At 41.8% G+C, this 18,208-nt stretch overlaps 1 protein-coding gene across 1 annotated transcript in view; it reads left to right on the forward strand.

Annotated features, from left to right (window-relative positions):
- Positions 1–2: 2 nt before the first annotated feature.
- The window catches only part of rap1gapa (RAP1 GTPase activating protein a), a 343,293-nt gene continuing 325,087 nt past the window's right edge, over positions 3–18,208 (forward strand). Inside the window, exon 1 of the mRNA XM_069918270.1 lies at positions 3–71. Coding sequence (XP_069774371.1) covers positions 44–71 — 28 coding nt within the window. The 5' untranslated portion in view covers positions 3–43. The remainder of the gene's footprint in view (positions 72–18,208) is intronic.

Genomic DNA, 18,208 nt, shown 5'->3' on the forward strand with positions numbered 1-18,208 from the left:
GATAGCATGATGAAGGTCAATTCCTGGGACAAGATCAAGTAGAATGGGTATGTTTGCTGGAACACTGAGAGGTGAGGGCAAGATAGTAACAGAAAACTTACAGCACAATACAGGCCCTTCAGCCCACAAAGTTGGGCCAAACATGTCCCTACCATAAAAATTACTAGTCTTTCCTATCATCCTCTATTTTGCTTATTTCCATGTATCTATCCAAAAGTCTCTTAAAGTACCCTAACATCTGCCTGCATCACCGATGCCAACATCTCATTCCATACACCCACCATTTTCTGACATCTCTTACTGCTGACATCTCTGTACCTACTCCCCAGCACCTTAGACCCTTGTCCTCTTGTGGCAACCATTTCTGACCTGGGAAAAACCCTCTGACTATCTGCATGATCAATGCCTCTCATCATCTTATACACCTCTATTAAGTCACCTCTCATCCTCTGCCGCTCCAAGAAAAAAAAGCCGAGTTCACTCTACCTGTTTTTATAAGACACACTCCCTAAATCAGGCAACATCCTTGTAAATCTCTGCGCTCTTTCTATGGCTTCCAGGACTTCACACAATTCTCCAAGTGGGGTCTGACCAGTATTATGAGGAGAGGATCCCAAAACCCAGCAGCAATAGATTTTCACCAAGACAAATCGTTTCTTAAACAAAAGTTGCTTTTAATTATCTTTAAACATGAAAACAGAATCACACTTTAATTTATCACTATTGTCTTAACTAACCTAACTTAACCCCCTTCTAATTCTAAGCGCACGTGTATGTAATGTGTGTGTGTAAGTTCAGAAAAGTTTGTTGATTCACAGTCCAACCTCACTTCTCATTCCTCCAAGTTCACTGGATGCAGGCAATTCTTATACTGTGCACAGAATGTAACATTTATAAAGTTCACCAGGCTTTGATGATTGAAAGGTAAATGGTTACCACTCAGGAAGGTTCTTGTCAGCTTTCAGAGAGAGATTTGTTGTTTCAGGGCACCCACAACTGATTCCTTTTTAATCAGCCACTTCAATTCCCTCAGGGTTCTCCAGATGATAACCTCTTTCTTTCAGGTCACCACAGAGTGCCTTTTCTGTTTCTCTTATTTCAAGTGAAACATTAGACTGCCAGTCCTCTCCTCTTGCATGAACCACAAGAGCATTGAACAGGCTGAACTAAACCCATCTTCTAAATGGGGTTTTCCACAAGCTTGCCAGCTTGTCCTGTTCCAGCCTCAGTTGCTGCTGCTGACTGTAAAACTGTAGAACTGATCTCTCTCTCTCTCTCTCTCTCTCTTTCTGAGAGAAAAAAAAACCTGTTTGACTCTCTCTGCTTGCAAAACCACATGACCTTCCTTTCACTCCAGACAGAACGTGTCTCCGACAAATTCTTCCATCTGTTGCCTTTTTGTAAACAACAATCCATTAGAGAAGTCTCGGGCCCTCTCCAAAGCTTCTGGGTCTGATATGTCTAGCATTAGCAGAGCTCCAGTATTTTAAATAAGATCTGTTTTAAAGTGTTTGTATGTTACCTACACTAAAAATCCTGCCCCAATTTATCTCCCAAAAGCATATCTATATTCTGTCACACCAGGATCCTATACAGCTGAAACATTACCTCTCAGCTCCTAAATTCATTTCCACGATAAATGAAGGCCAATACACTGTATGCCTTCTTAATCATGAAATCAACTTGCACAGCTGCTTTGTGTGTCCTATGGACTTGGACCCTAAGATACCTCTGATCCTCCACACTGCCAATAGTCTTACCATTAATACTATATTCTGTCATCATATTTGACCTACCAAAATGAACCACTTCACACTTACCTGGATTGAATTAAAAAAACTCAGCCAAGTTTTGCATCCTATAAATGTCCCGCTGTAACCTTTGACAACCCTTCACACTATCCAGAACCCCACCCCCCCCCCCCCAATCTTTGTGTCATCAGCAAATATACTAACCCATCCCTCCACTTCCTCATCCAGGTCATTTATAAAAATCACGAAGAGTAATTTTCTATCCCAGAATGGATCCCTGGTCATTGACCTCCATGCAGAATATGACCCATCTACAACCACTCTTTTCTTTCTGTGGGGATCCAATTCTTGATCCACAAAGCAATGTCCCCTTGGATCCCAAGCCTCCTTACTTTCTCAATAAGCCTTGCATGGGGAACCTTATCAAATCCATATACACGACATCTACTGCTCTTCCACCATCAATATGTTTAGTCACATCCTCAAAAAATTCAATCAGGTTCTTAAGGCACAACCTGCCCTTGACAAAGCCAAGTTGTCTATTCCTAATCATATTATATCTCTCCAAATGTTCATAAATCCTGCCTTTCAAGATCTCCATCAACTTACCAACCACTGAAGTAAGACTCACTGGCCTATAATTTCCTAGGCTCTCTCTACTCCATTTCTTTAATAAAGGAACAATATCTGCAACCATCCACTCCTCTGGAACCTCTCCCATCTCCATTGATGATTCAAAGATTATCACCAGAGGTTCAGCAATCTCCTCCCTCAGCAGTCAGGATAAAGGAGCTGGTGATTTAGGAGGAAGATGAAGAGGCATATCTTCACTCATGGTTTTGTGAACCTTTATAATCTTCTGTGCCATGGTGATAAGTGTTGAGTTGCTGAGCACATCTGAGGTGGTTGAAGGAAGTGGCAGTTTGAAGATGACCAGCCATGACTCCCTGAGTGAGTGAATTGCCTGACCCTGCTCTGACTGAACACTTTCAGAGTTTCCCAATGTCATACCTTTGCATGGTTGTCATGTTTCTCGTCATTGGATGTTTCAAATAGCCAGTGACAGTGCTGTTCTGTACTTTTAATGCCCTGGTTTCAGATTCAAGTTTTACTTTATTGTCATGTAGTAGTCTTCTTTTTTGGCTTGGCTTCGCGGACAAAGATTTATGGAGGGGGTAAAAAGTCCACGTCAGCTGCAGGCTCGTTTGTGGCTGACAAGTCCGATGCGGGACAGGCAGACACGATTGCAGCGGTTGCAAGGGAAAATTGGTTGGTTGGGGTTGGGTGTTGGGTTTTTCCTCCTTTGCCTTTTGTCAGTGAGGTGGGCTCTGCGGTCTTCTTCAAAGGAGGTTGCTGCCCGCCAAACTGTGAGGCGCCAAGATGCACGGTTTGAGGCGTTATCAGCCCACTGGCGGTGGTCAATGTGGCAGGCACCAAGAGATTTCTTTAGGCAGTCCTTGTACCTTTTCTTTGGTGCACCTCTGTCACAGTGGCCAGTGGAGAGCTCGCCATATAACACGATCTTGGGAAGGCGATGGTCCTCCATTCTGGAGACGTGACCCATCCAGCGCAGCTGGATCTTCAGCAGCGTGGACTCGATGCTGTCGACCTCTGCCATCTCGAGTACTTCGACGTTAGGGGTGTAAGCGCTCCAATGGATGTTGAGGATGGAGCGGAGACAACGCTGGTGGAAGCGTTCTAGGAGCCGTAGGTGGTGCCGGTAGAGGACCCATGATTCGGAGCCGAACAGGAGTGTGGGTATGACAACGGCTCTGTATACGCTTATCTTTGTGAGGTTTTTCAGTTGGTTGTTTTTCCAGACTCTTTTGTGTAGTCTTCCAAAGGCGCTATTTTCCTTGGCGAGTCTGTTGTCTATCTCATTGTCGATCCTTGCATCTGATGAAATGGTGCAGCCGAGATAGGTAAACTGGTTGACCGTTTTGAGTTTTGTGTGCCCGATGGAGATGTGGGGGGGCTGGTAGTCATGGTGGGGAGCTGGCTGATGGAGGACCTCAGTTTTCTTCAGGCTGACTTCCAGGCCAAACATTTTGGCAGTTTCCGCAAAGCAGGACGTCAAGCGCTGAAGAGCTGGCTCTGAATGGGCAACTAAAGCGGCATCATCTGCAAAGAGTAGTTCACGGACAAGTTTCTCTTGTGTCTTGGTGTGAGCTTGCAGGCGCCTCAGATTGAAGAGACTGCCATCCGTGCGGTACCGGATGTAAACAGCGTCTTCATTGTTGGGGTCTTTCATGGCTTGGTTCAGCATCATGCTGAAGAAGATTGAAAAGAGGGTTGGTGCGAGAACACAGCCTTGCTTCACGCCATTGTTAATGGAGAAGGGTTCAGAGAGCTCATTTCTGTATCTGACCCGACCTTGTTGGTTTTCGTGCAGTTGGATAATCATGTTGAGGAACTTTGGGGGACATCCGATGCGCTCTAGAATTTGCCAAAGCCCTTTCCTGCTCACGGTGTCGAAGGCTTTGGTGAGGTCAACAAAGGTGATGTAGAGTCCTTTGTTTTGTTCTCTGCACTTTTCTTGGAGCTGTCTGAGGGCAAAGACCATGTCAGTGGTTCCTCTGTTTGCGCGAAAGCCGCACTGTGATTCTGGGAGAATATTCTCGGCGACACTAGGTATTATTCTATTTAGTAGAATCCTAGCGAAGATTTTGCCTGCAATGGAGAGCAACGTGATTCCCCTGTAGTTTGAGCAGTCTGATTTCTCGCCTTTGTTTTTGTACAGGGTGATGATGGTGGCATCACGAAGATCCTGAGGCAGTTTACCTTGGTCCCAACAAAGCTTGAAAAACTCATGCAGTTTGGCATGCAGAGTTTTGCCGCCAGCCTTCCAGACTTCTGGGGGGATTGAACAAGTATAGAACAAGTAATATTACATGAAGTGGGTAAAACACCAAGTCTGCTGACACCATGATTGAGGTAAAGATCACAATGCTAGAATTGTGTTTTTGATATTACATGAAATTGCCTTCTGCCTGCTGTAAGGCAGGCAAAGACTTGTATTAGTGTCGCCCGGCGCCCCTCACAATCAGCCAAAGAGAAGCCAAAGAGATTCCCTTTAGAGTCACTGAGTGTCCGTGGATTCGCCTGCAGCACTCTCACAGCCACTGCAGCCTTTTGAAACCTGTACGGAACTGTCAGCATTAGGATTGAACTGTTGATCCATTCAGAGCAGCGAAGTGTCTCCGTTCTTCCTGGGTCCTCATCGGTGACATTGCCAACGATACAGCGGCTCCAGCAGCACAATGATACTTATTTTTCATTTTCATTTGGTAAGACAGCCACTGATTGCGGTTGAGTCGGTAAATGTCCTGTAATCTGCGAGTTGTTTTATGCTGTAAAGTCAATTACATTGCATGATTGACAGATGCGTTAAAAAGATGGCAGAGGAGGCAGAATAAAAGGATTTCATTCACACAGCATTGCCAATGTTTTGAACACATTCTGTGATTAATTAGAGGATTATTGTTCTTTATTTGCAGCTGACTTTTTCTAACAGTCAGGCTGGTTATAATTTGGTCATTTCAAGATGTCAAATGTGATTTTAAAAAAATGGAAATGTTTTTGAAATTGTTCTGCATGCTGTTACGAAAAGATCAGAGTGAATGAGTCACTCTACCCAGTGATTATTTACAGCTGTCCAAGTTTTAATTTTGCCCTTGATCATTTTTACATTATTCAAATCCATTTCTTTACACTGCAAAGTCTTCCTCCGTATTTTTCTTACATGAGCATTTTTAAATCTGTGGATGGCTGTAATCCAGGCTCTCATCTCACTCCTGATTGGGTTCATCCAGGCTGGGAGGAGCTACTAGCAGCTGTGTGTTCCTGATTGAAAGGCCCCATCACAGCAAGATTCCCCCTCATATGGACCAATCCGGCCCAGGGCAATCTCCCCTGCTTCAGCAAAATACCAACAATGGAGTTGAAGGAGGAAAACAGACCGAGATATCTGGTCCAATTAAAATCAGTGAAGGTCCCAGGAGCATCACCTCAATATTTATATCTATTCCAAACAATACCAGACCAAGATATCTGGTCCAATTAAAATCAGTGAATTTTTATATCTATTTCAAACAATTCGAGACCAAGATATCTGGTCCAGTTACAATCAGTGAAGGTCTCAGGGGCATCACCTCAATTTTTATGTCTATTTTAAACAATTCCAGACCAAGATATCTGGTCCAGTTACAATCAGTGAAGGTATCAGGGGCATCACCTCAATTTTTATATCTATTTTAAACAATTCCAGACCAAGATAACTGGTCCAGTTACAATCAGTGAAGGTCTCAGGGGCATCACCTCAATTTTTATATCTATTTTAAACAATTCCAGACCAAGATATCTGGTCCAGTTACAATCAGTGAAGGTCTCAGGGGCATCACCTCAATTTTTATGTCTATTTTAAACAATTCCAGACCAAGATATCTGGTCCAGTTACAATCAGTGAAGGTCTCAGGGGCATCACCTCAATTTTTATATCTATTTTAAACAATTCCAGACCAAGATATCTGGTCCAGTTACAATCAGTGAAGTTCTCAGGGGCATCACCTCAATTTTTATATCTATTTTAAACAATTCCAGACCAAGATATCTGGTCCAGTTACAATCAGTGAAGGTATCAGGGGCATCACCTCAATTTTTATATCTATTTTAAACAATTCCAGACCAAGATAACTGGTCCAGTTACAATCAGTGAAGTTCTCAGGGGCATCACCTCAATTTTTATATCTATTTTAAACAATTCCAGACCAAGATATCTGGTCCAGTTACAATCAGTGAAGTTCTCAGGGGCATCACCTCAATTTTTATATCTATTTTAAACAATTCCAGACCAAGATATCTGGTCCAGTTACAATCAGTGAAGTTAAGTTCTCAGGGCCATCGCCTCAATTTTTATATCTATTTTAAACAATTCCAGACCAAGATATCTGGTCCAGTTACAATCAGTGAAGGTCTCAGGGGCATCACCTCAATTTTTATATCTATTTTAAACAATTCCAGACCAAGATATCTAGTCCAGTTACAATCAGTGAAGTTCTCAGGGGCATCACCTCAATTTTTATACCTATTTTAAACAATTCCAGGCCAAGATATCTGGTCCAATTACAATCAGTGAAGGTCTCAGGGGCATCGCCTCAATTTTTATATCTATTTTAAACAATTCCAGACCAAGATATCTGGTCCAGTTACAATCAGTGAAGTTCTCAGGGGCATCACCTCAATTTTTATATCTATTTTAAACAATTCCAGACCAAGATATCTGGTCCAGTTACAATCAGTGAAGTTCTCAGGGGCATCGCCTCAATTTTTATATCTATTTTAAACAATTCCAGACCAAGATATCTGGTCCAGTTACAATCAGTGAAGGTCTCAGGGGCATCACCTCAATTTTTATATCTATTTCAAACAATTTGAGACCAAGATATCTGGTCCAGTTACAATCAGTGAAGTTCTCAGGGGCATCACCTCAATTTTTATATCTATTTTAAACAATTCCAGACCAAGATAACTGGTCCAGTTACAATCAGTGAAGTTCTCAGGGGCATCACCTCAATTTTTATATCTATTTTAAACAATTCCAGACCAAGATATCTGGTCCAATTAAAATCAGTGAAGGTCTCAGGAGTATCACCTCAATTTTTACATCTGTTTCAAACAATTCCAGTTTTTATCTCAAAGTCTTTTTTTTTATATTGACTCAAAAATTTCTTCCTTTATTTGGAAGAACACAAACTCTGGAAATATTAAATTTCATTTACAAAAATTGAAAAAAGATGGAGCTAATGGCCTTACCTAATTTTAAATTTCATTATTGGGATGTTAATATTTGTTATTTAATGTTTGGGATTTTTTTATTCTGACAAATTGGTCTAACAGCAGTATTCAGTGGCCGCTTTATTGGGTACCTCTCTTCCATTTAGTTTTTCCAAGATCAATGAGGATATATCTCATCCAATACATTGTAAATCTGGGTCCAATTTAGTAAATGTTTTTAAATTTCAGAGCTTTGTTTTATCTCATAATTTTTTTGACCATCAATAATTGATCAATCCTTCTCTTTATGGAAAATCAAAAGTATTATTTCTTTTGCAAATTTATTTAAGGAAGGTTGTTTAATGTCTCTTGAATATCTGGCAAGTAAATATGACAACTAAATATTCTTTTTTTTAGATATTTATAGATTAGAAATTTCTTAAATACCATATTACTGGACTTACCGTTTGTTATTCCACCACCAGACCTAGTTGATTAATATTTTCTAAAGGAATTCCAATGGAATTATATATGATAGATTATTGAAAATGTGTCAAATCCTTCATGATAAGATTAAAAAGACTTGGGAATAGGAACTTGCAAAACCCTTATCAGAGGATCTATGGGACAAGATTCTTAAATTGGTGAATACATCTTCAATATGTGCCCAACATTAATCCAATTCAAAATGGTGCATCGTGTTCAAGTCCAAAGATAAGATGGCATGTATCTTTTCTAATATTAACCCTATTTGTCCCAGATCCAAATTTGATACTGATACATTGTCACATATGTTTTGGTCTTGTCCATCCTTAGAAATTTATTGGAAAGAAATTTTTAATATTTTTTCAACTGTATTTTAGGTGGAGCTATGACCCAATACAATAACTCCTCTTTTTGGGGTTATTGAACCAGACATAAGGAGTTTTTCTGCACCTGTGCCACAGGTTGTGGCATTCTCTACATTTCTGGCTAGAAGAACCATCTTATTCAAATGGAACAACTCTAGACCTCCAACAGTGTTTTTGTGGTTTTCTCATATTATGTCCTGTTTAAGTTTAGAAAAAAATTAGATATCATGTATTTGATTCATTGGTGAAATTTGAAGATATTGGGGACCTTTTATGTCTTATTTTCATTTGATGTAAATGTTTTTAATATGATTAAATGTATGTACTCACTCTTCCAGATGAGATAAAATTTTACCTTAGTTTTTTGATTCACGGTATGAATCAAAAGTTACAAAATCTATGTAACCCTTAGGATAAGATGAACAGATGTTTTTGGATTTTTTTAAATAAAGTAGGTTATGTGGATTTTTAATATGTCTTTATCCAGTGTAGTGGAGGGGAGACTGAGTTTATATAATTGGAAGTTTTATCCTGATATATTGCAATGGAATATATATTTGGGAGATAATTGGTAAAATCAGAGTAGGTTACATACGTACACACATTTTAAAACAGATCTTATTTGAAATACTGAAGAATTCATATTCAGTGAACTTTACCGAAACTATGGAGAATGCTATGCACATTTCACAAGTTGGTGCTAATTGAAATGATGCCATCAAATGAATCGACTGGAGACAGGTCATCTGTGTTGAACATTTTTACAAGACTTCTGACCTTTCTGGAAAGTGCTCACTCAAAGTTAAATGAGAAGTTTTGTTTCCCTAAGAACACGGATGAGAGGAAAAAACTAGCTCCTATTGTTTGCTGGAGAAAGTGGGTTTTTTTGCAGGTGAGAATCATGTGGGCTTTCTAGCAGTTGGAAGATGAAGAGAGAGAGAGAGAGAGAGAGCGCGCTGAACAGTCACAGCTGAAGCAAGCAGGAAAAAGCTTGTTGGAACTGAAACAGAAAGCTCTACAGCGGCAGATAGCTGGAAGTGCTATCAGTCTGATGGTTCTCTTGGAATAAGTGGAACAGAAAGGAACTCTCTGATGGCCTGAAAGAAAGAAGTTATCATCTGGAGAACCCTGATGGGGAAAGTTTCATCAGTAAGACATTGAGGTGATTTAATGGTGGTACCTCAGTTGTGGAAATCCTAGAACAACAAATCTCTCTCTGCAAACCTCCAAAGATCCTTCATAAGTGGTAAAACATTTACCTTTTGAGCACCAAAGTCTGGTGAACTTTATACATATTAAATTCTGTGCACAGTATAAGAATTGCCTGCAACCAGTGAACTTGGAAGAATGAGATGTGAGCTTGAACTGTGAATCAAAGAACTTTTCTTAAATTTACACATACATTACATACACATGCGCTTAGAATTAGAAGGGGGTTAAGGTTAGTTAAGTTAATAGAGGTAAGTTAAAGTTTGATTCTGTTTTCATGTTTAAAGATAATTAAAAACAATTTTTGTTTAACTAACTACTTGTCTTGGTGAATATCTATTGCTGCTGAGTTTTGGGGTCCTTTGGACTCGTAACAATATACATATGTGATATTGTATTTTCAGTTTTGTTCCCTTCCTTGTATTCATTTTAAAAACCAATAAAAAAAGATTGAAAAGAAAAAAAGGAGTATCACCTTAACCTGCCTCCTGCAGACTGTTGCAGCATCAGGATAACAGGATTAAGATTATCAGGTGAACTCCTTGAACTGATTCAATATCTGTGATCATCGGAAAGGGAATGGATCCTCAAAAGATTGGTCAAGATAATGAGGATAAAAGGGTCTTTTTTTTAATACAACATGTTACTTGAGTGCTTACACAGGGATTAGTATAGGCCTCACAATCTATATTAGTCACTTAGTGAGAAGAATGTGCACCATATCCACTTATATTGGAGTGCAGGAGCCAAGGAGCCTTGCTGTGACTGTAGATTTGAGATTGCCTCTGAGATCTCACTGGCGTGTGCCGTATTCAGTGTGAGACAACGTGGATGGTTACATTACTGATGAAGGAAGGAGCAGTCTCATAAGAGAGCATCAAAACTGTGGAGAGTTAAGATGAGAAGAAATCTATTTCCTCAGTGTTGTAAGTTGTCGAAATACTTTTCTCCAGTGGCTCTAGGTGTATAGATGTTGAGGTAAACAGAGGAAGGATGTGGAGTGGGTGGGAGAGTCCAGCAGCCATCTTCTAATTCAATGTTTCCCAAACAGCATTCCGTGGACCCAGGGGTTTCGTGGAAGGGCATAGGGGTTCAGTGGAAGAAATGACAGGGAATAATAATGATCTACCTGTTTTTCTTTAAATTTTTTTTTTACCTCTGTCTTAATTCAGTTTGTTTGTGGGGGGAGACCTCAGGGGAGGGGGAGCCAAACCAGATTCAGGAAACCTGGGACACTTGGTCTTTTGAAAAGAACACCAAACAGTGCAGCAGCCAGTTTCATGACCACAAGAAATACTCAGAAACCCCATGGTGAGAAGGCTCCTTCAGTGGAGATAAAGTACAGAAGGTGCAGTCATGGCTCTCAAGCATCTTAAGAAGAATGTGTGTTGTTCTCCATCACCCCAACTCTGAGTGGGTGAAGCTGGTGACTGGGCCAGAATTGGTGCTGCACAAGTAATGAGCACAGTGGTTTCTGGGAGCTGGCAACGACAGAATGAAGATTTGCAACATGTGCGTGGAGAAAGCTCTGAAATACTAGTATCCAGCTTGTCACCTGAGGAAAGTGAACCATGGGAGGGGTGCGCGACCACCGGTATTTGACTGGTGGCTGATACAGCTAAATGAGAGGCAAGTAGCAAGTGGCGCCTGAGTAGTCAGGCCCGAGTTGAGTAGTGATGGACAGCAGGGGAGCCCCAGGCTGCGGCGGGGAGAAAGAGGTGCCGGGGAAGCCCAGGCCAAGGGATGAGCAAGGATGGGGGGGCCTTACTAAAGCTCATTCTAGGGTTGGGTGATAGTTAATCCTCTACTGGTGAGTTTATTTACTTTCTTACTATGCTTGTGTATATACCAGGTATTTTAAACTGGAAATGATGATTGGGGTTCCGCATTTTCCAAGTGTTCCCCAAAAAGGTTCCATGAGCTGAAAAGTTTGGGAAGTCCTGTTCTAATTGAACAATGGAACACAATTGAGGGGCCAAAAGGCCTGCTATAATCTCTCATTAATTTTACCATATTCTCAGCTGGAACCCTTACAGGTCATTTGATTACTTTTATACAGATCATAGATTATATGCTCACTTTCCCAAGAGCTTTAATTTCTATTGCATATGTATACAGTTTTGGAATTCTTCTGTACATTATTTGGAATGAAACTCATTTAAAATGGATCAAAGATGAACATATCAAAAGGTGATGATTGGCTTTAATTTATACCTCTGAGTATGCCTAATGATAGGCAGGTGTTGCCATGTGTTTGTATGTCTCGGATGCCGCTTTAATTGCTGACTCAGTCAGATCACTGAAGTGACCCAATTTCTGTTCAGGTTTCATTGACGTAGTCCTCAGAGTCCCAGCACAGTACCAGCGCACAGCAGACCACTCGGTCCATTATCCTGGAACTGATAACGCATCAATTTCAGGTCACCCAAGTTGCTGGCATGCTTTAGCAGATGAGTTTCATTGGGCGGCACAATTAGCATAGCAGTTAGTGCAATCCTATTACAGCACCAGACCCGGGTTCAAATCCAGCAATGTCTGTAAGGAGTTTGTATGGCTTCCCTGTGTCTGTGTGGGTTTCTCCCTCCCATTAATAATGTATTGGGTTGTAGGTTAATTGGGGCATTGGGCATCACAGGCTCATGGGCTGGAAGGGCCTGTTTCTGTGTATGGATAAATTAAAAATCTTAAAAATGAAAAAATGAATAAAGTAGCTTCTCCCTCTTTCTTCTCCACAACAGGCTTGGAGAAGGTCGATGGAGGGAAGGGGTTCCTCAGGGTGGCTGAGCAGTGCTGCAGGTGGTGCTCCTGCAATCTCGGTTCAATTCCAACCTTGAACGCTGTCCGTGTGGAGTTTGCATGTTCTCCTTGTGACTATGTGGGGTTCTCCAGGTTCCTTTTGCATCCTAATGATGATCAGGGTTGTAGTTTATTGGCTTTTTAAATTACAAATTAGAGATGTTAGAAACAGAATTATCCTTTAAAGAAATTGCTCGAGACAAATATTGAGAACAAAGAACATTTATTATAATAACAATGCAAAGTTGGGTGCTTCCCCTTACCTTGGAAATACACACATATACTGGGGCTCACCCAACTTTTATACAGTAAATTTCAGTATCAGAATACCCTCCCCCTTACATTCTTCTGCCCCCTGGATGGGTTTGGCAGAGGCAATCCTTCCTGCCTACGTGCTGTTTCAGTATACTTGGAGGACCAGGGGGTATCCTGTCGGTGTGCCTTCATGTTATTGTCCTTATTCACACCTTCCTGATTCTCGGAGCTACAGTCTCTTGGTAAGTAGAGTTGGCTCATCCTGTCTAGGGTTGGCTAATTTAATATGTATAAATCTGTGAAAGGTTAACTAATTAGATATGTAGGACTTGGTACTTCTGTCTAGGGCTAGGAGACCCTTATCTGATCCAAACTACCTCAACTTCCTACATTCTATTGTTCCTTACCACTCCTTATCTTAGTCTTATGGTGGCTCTTGTCACAAAGACTAGAAGATTCTTATGTTAATCATGCTGACTCTGCTTTCCTGCATCCTAATTCCCAAGCTCATCCTGCTTGTACTGGTTACAGCCATTAACTGATGTATGAATTTCAGTTTCCTTCATGTTCATAATTTTAGATCAGTTTTCCCATCTCTCACAATCCTCACTTTTCTTTTAGATCAGTAATACTGATCTTTCACCATGATCAGTGTTACTGATCTTTGGTTACTGGTCTCAGTGTGACTGATTTCCCCCCCCCATCCTCACTTTTCTTTTAGATCAGTATTACTGATGCTGTAAAGTGTAAGGTGTTGTTTTTCCCAGCTGGTCAATAACCGAATTGCAGTCTCTGTGTCGTTGGAGAGTTAAGGCTTTGGGGTGTAGTGTTCTGACGAAGGGTTCGATGAATTTAAAGTCTTTAGGTAGGGGAGCACCATAAAGGTCAGAGTAGTGAGTCCAGCTGCTATTAGGGTTGTGAGTATCAGGCTCCAGTTCTCAGTAAAGAGTCTAGTCCATCCCACATCAGGCCGAGGTTGCCAAGTCTGAACATGGGCATGGGCAGATTCTCGTTGAAGTCCTGAAGCAGTGTCTTTAACCGCCCAACTGTTGTAAGCATTGTCCTGTAGAAGTCTGTGAGAAACGCTGCCTTCAGCAGCGAACGAATAGTCGAGAGTCAGGTGGTTCCGTTGAATTGTGGCTCGTATCTGCCGTTCCTCTTCATCCCCGAACCCTAGGGCCACCGATCTCCGAAGGCTGTCTGGAGTCTGATATTGAAATGCCAAGCAGCTTTAGAGTACTGTAGCAGCTCACGTTGTTTGTAACTGGTGCTCCCCTTCACGGGGTGGTGTTTGTGATGAGAAGAGACCAAGCTGGGGGGGGATTGTTTCTTGTGATTTATCCTGTGTGTTGCAGCTTGTCTGCTAACATTAGCATGAGTATTATTGAACTTGTGAGTGCAAGCCTGTCTGTGTACATTAGCATATGTATTAACTCTCTCTCTCTGCGACATGTATCGGATGTCCCCCAAAGTTCCTCAACATGATTATCCAACTGCACGAAAACCAACAAGGTCGGGTCAGATACAGCAATGAGCTCTCTGAACCCTTCTCCATTAACAATGGCGTGAAGCAAGGCTGTGTTCTCGCACCAACCCTCTTTTCAATCTTCTTCAGCATGATGCTGAACCAAGCCATGAAAGACCCCAACAATGAAGACGCTGTTTACATCCGGTACCGCACGGATGGCAGTCTCTTCAATCTGAGGCGCCTGCAAGCTCACACCAAGACACAAGAGAAACTTGTCCGTGAACTACTCTTTGCAGACGATGCCGCTTTAGTTGCCCATTCAGAGCCAGCTCTTCAGCGCTTGACGTCCTGCTTTGCGGAAACTGCCAAAATGTTTGGCCTGGAAGTCAGCCTGAAGAAAACTGAGGTCCTCCATCAGCCAGCTCCCCACCATGACTACCAGCCCCCCCACATCTCCATCGGGCACACAAAACTCAAAACGGCTGCACCATTTCATCAGATGCAAGGATCGACAATGAGATAGACAACAGACTCGCCAAGGCAAATAGCGCCTTTGGAAGACTACACAAAAGAGTCTGGAAAAACAACCAACTGAAAAACCTCACAAAGATAAGCGTATACAGAGCCGTTGTCATACCCACACTCCTGTTCGGCTCCGAATCATGGGTCCTCTACCGGCACCACCTACGGCTTCTAGAACGCTTCCACCAGCGTTGTCTCCGCTCCATCCTCAACATCCATTGGAGCGCTTTCATCCCTAACGTTGAAGTACTCGAGATGGCAGAGGTCGACAGCATCGAGTCCACGCTGCTGAAGATCCAGCTGCGCTGGATGGGTCACGTCTCCAGAATGGAGGACCATCGCCTTCCCAAGATCGTATTATATGGCGAGCTCTCCACTGGCCAGTGGTGACAGAGGTGCACCAAAGAAAAGGTACAAGGACTGCCTAAAGAAATCTCTTGGTGCCTGACACATTGACCACCGCCAGTGGGCTGATAATGCCTCAAACCGTGCATCTTGGCGCCTCAGTTTGGCGGGCAGCAACCTCCTTTGAAGAAGACCGCAGAGCCCACCTCACTGACAAAAGGCAAAGGAGGAAAAACCCAACACCCAACCCCAACCAACCAATTTTCCCCTGCAACCGCTGCAACCGTGTCTGCCTGTCCCGCATCGGACTTGTCAGCCACAAACGAGCCTGCAGCTGACGTGGACTTTTTACCCCCTCCATAAATCTTCGTCCGCGAAGCCAAGCCAAAGAAGAACTCTCTCTCTCTGCGACATGTACAATCCTGACTACCATTCTGTCTGTCTTTGTCCCACCATGTCCTTTGTGCTATCGCTTTAAAACTCCTGTCTTTAATACCTGTGTAGGCTAAGATACAAATTAGATGTACTCCACTAAAGCTGTTCAGTTCCCCTGGTCCATATTGGAATCCCTTGTTAACCCATATCCCACTATGACTATACATTAAATCTATGCCCCGTCTACATTCTAAAGGAAAATAATTGTCACCTCTGCTGCCCCTATTCCAGGAGGACTTAAAACATAGCGAGTAATTAAGTGACATCAACAGTTAAAAAAACAATACAACAATAAATGTAACATTACGGCACTTTGTCGCGGCGCAGTGTAAGTTTCAGGTCTGAAGGATGAGGAACTGCACGCCAGGTTGAGGGTTGAGTCTGTGCATCGTGATGTTGTGGTTCGGAAGCTAGTTTCATTCTTTGAATGTGGGTCCAGCCTATTTCTCTTATTCGTACGGCGGTGTCTGTAATTAAAAGTACACAGTAGGGACCATCCCAGGCGGGTTTCAGTTGGTGATGTTGGCATGCTTTTACATATAACCAATCACTAGATTTAATAAAATGAATAACAATCTGACTTTTCTTTGTGTTAGTGTAAAAAATTGTAAAATGAAACACAAACCATATTTCCATGGGTTTTGAATATATTAGACCTTATTAAAATGCGGTTGGAGCTGTTTGTCTGTATGGGGCAACAACCCTCCAATTTGTTAGAGTGAGTACATAACAGACATTGCAGCACAAGAGCCCCTGCAAGAGAACTTGAAACATATTCAACCTTTAGTTCTGCCTTAAGTACACAATTAGCCATAATGATTCGGCGAGTGATATTAACTGTATTGTAAATGAATTTATTTTAAAATAGCCGAGTGGGGATAAGACATGTCTTTGTCACTGCCGACAGCAACGAATTTGACAATTATTTAACATCGCTATTCTAATTTTAAAATTAAATGCCTTGTGCCACAGCTCACAAGAGCTGGCCTTATTTAAAACAGTCTGTAAAACCGGCACCAAAAAAATTTAAAAGATGTTCTTATGAAGATTGCACACACAATAATTTAAGTACAGGCTAGTTTCTATTATATTCCACTTAAAAGTTCTGCTGCATGAATCCTGGAGCTTGTGGAGTCATTATTGAATCAAGAAATATTGGTACCATGCCAATCTCATTCTAACATGCCAATTTCTCCAGTCCTTAAGTCAAGATGTACTGAATAGCATCTGGTACAAGATCTGTGAGTTATTAATGATATTATTATTCTTATGCACCCAATTGTTCTGAACTATGCCACCAATTTAAATCATATTCCATCTATTGCAGTACTCACACAGCACCATAGACCAGTTCGCAGGTTTATTTCTCCATTAAGCTAAATCCCGTCGCGCAGGGTTTACCTCCGTGATTATTTACAATGTAACTTCCACACTACCGGATTTAAATATAAACCTGATGAATGGGGGGGAAGAGTTATCATGAATTAAATTACAGCGGCAATACAGAAAAATTGTGCTGAGGCATTAATTTCACTCCGGAGGAAAATGCACCAGAGAAATGAATGATTAAACTTATGGGAATCACCAGAGGTATCTTTATTCACCAGAGGTGGGTGATCTTTAAACTTACGGACCTTGATTGCTGAATGTGTAGAAGGAATGTACTAAATCTATTGATAGGGCTCCATACCTCTAACTGCAAGACAAGAGCCTGAAGCCTCAATTTCAAGTGCCACAGTGCACTTAAAGGGACATGCACACTCCCCCTTCAACTGGGTGATCCAGCAACTTAACACATCAGATCCTTTCTTTATCTCACATACACTTAAAGTTAAGATGTATAGAACTCACCCTATTTGCGCAAACATTTCTCCCTGCAAATGTTATAACATCACTCAACTCTCAGGTACTCCCTGTGCAAAATCACATTTGAATATAATTTATTTGATAAACTGGAATTAACTGGTAGTTAAATTCGCTCATTCTACAGTATTGATAAACGATCATTTATGACATTTAAATTTTAGCATGAATTTTAATCAATATTGGTCAGTGACTGAAGTGGGAAGTCGTGATTTATGAAATTATCTCTGGTCGCTACACTCCCACTCCCGGCACTTCTCCCAACATCCAGGAGCTGGCACACAGTCCCTGCCTTTTTCATGTTACTTATCTACTATTCCTTTAACTGCTTGCATCAAAATGTTAGCCTTTGCTTTCTGCTTATCCTCAGATGTCTGGACAAATGCTTTTTGTGCGATCTGTAGAAGCTGGGTTTTTCCCTGCTCATGCCAATTTTCTGTCTTTTGTAATTTTCTTCTAATGTCTGGGGCTGAGTTGGTAACAAAACCTGTTAGTACCAATTGTTCCCCTGCTGGGGATTCTATGTCGAGACCCCCATATTGTATATATATTTGGTCCCAAAAATTGGTCTAATAGTTCGGCACATCCCTGGGGATCTTCTATCAGGGAGGTAATTTCTCTCTTAAAGTTACGCACTTCAGTACTGGTCAGGGGCACATTTACGAAACCGAGACCCTCTCCCACGGGAACTTCCCGCAGTGGTCTCATCCAGTTGGTTTCTGGCTTATTAGGTCTGGGTTCCTGCTCCCTGGGAAATGAATCAAAGGGTTCTCCCCTTTCTTCCTGAAGAGTCTCACACTGTTCTGAATTAAAGTTACCTCTCTCTCCTGTCAACAGAGGTGGTAATCGAGTGCTTTGTGAGCGAGTCATCATACCACTCCTATTCTCTTCTCTTTTCTCTAGCTGTGGGGGAGGAGAGGAAGGTGCAGAAGGGTAGGGCA

The sequence above is a fragment of the Narcine bancroftii genome, chromosome 2 (assembly GCF_036971445.1).
Source record: "Narcine bancroftii isolate sNarBan1 chromosome 2, sNarBan1.hap1, whole genome shotgun sequence".
Classification (NCBI taxonomy): Eukaryota; Metazoa; Chordata; class Chondrichthyes; order Torpediniformes; family Narcinidae; genus Narcine; species Narcine bancroftii.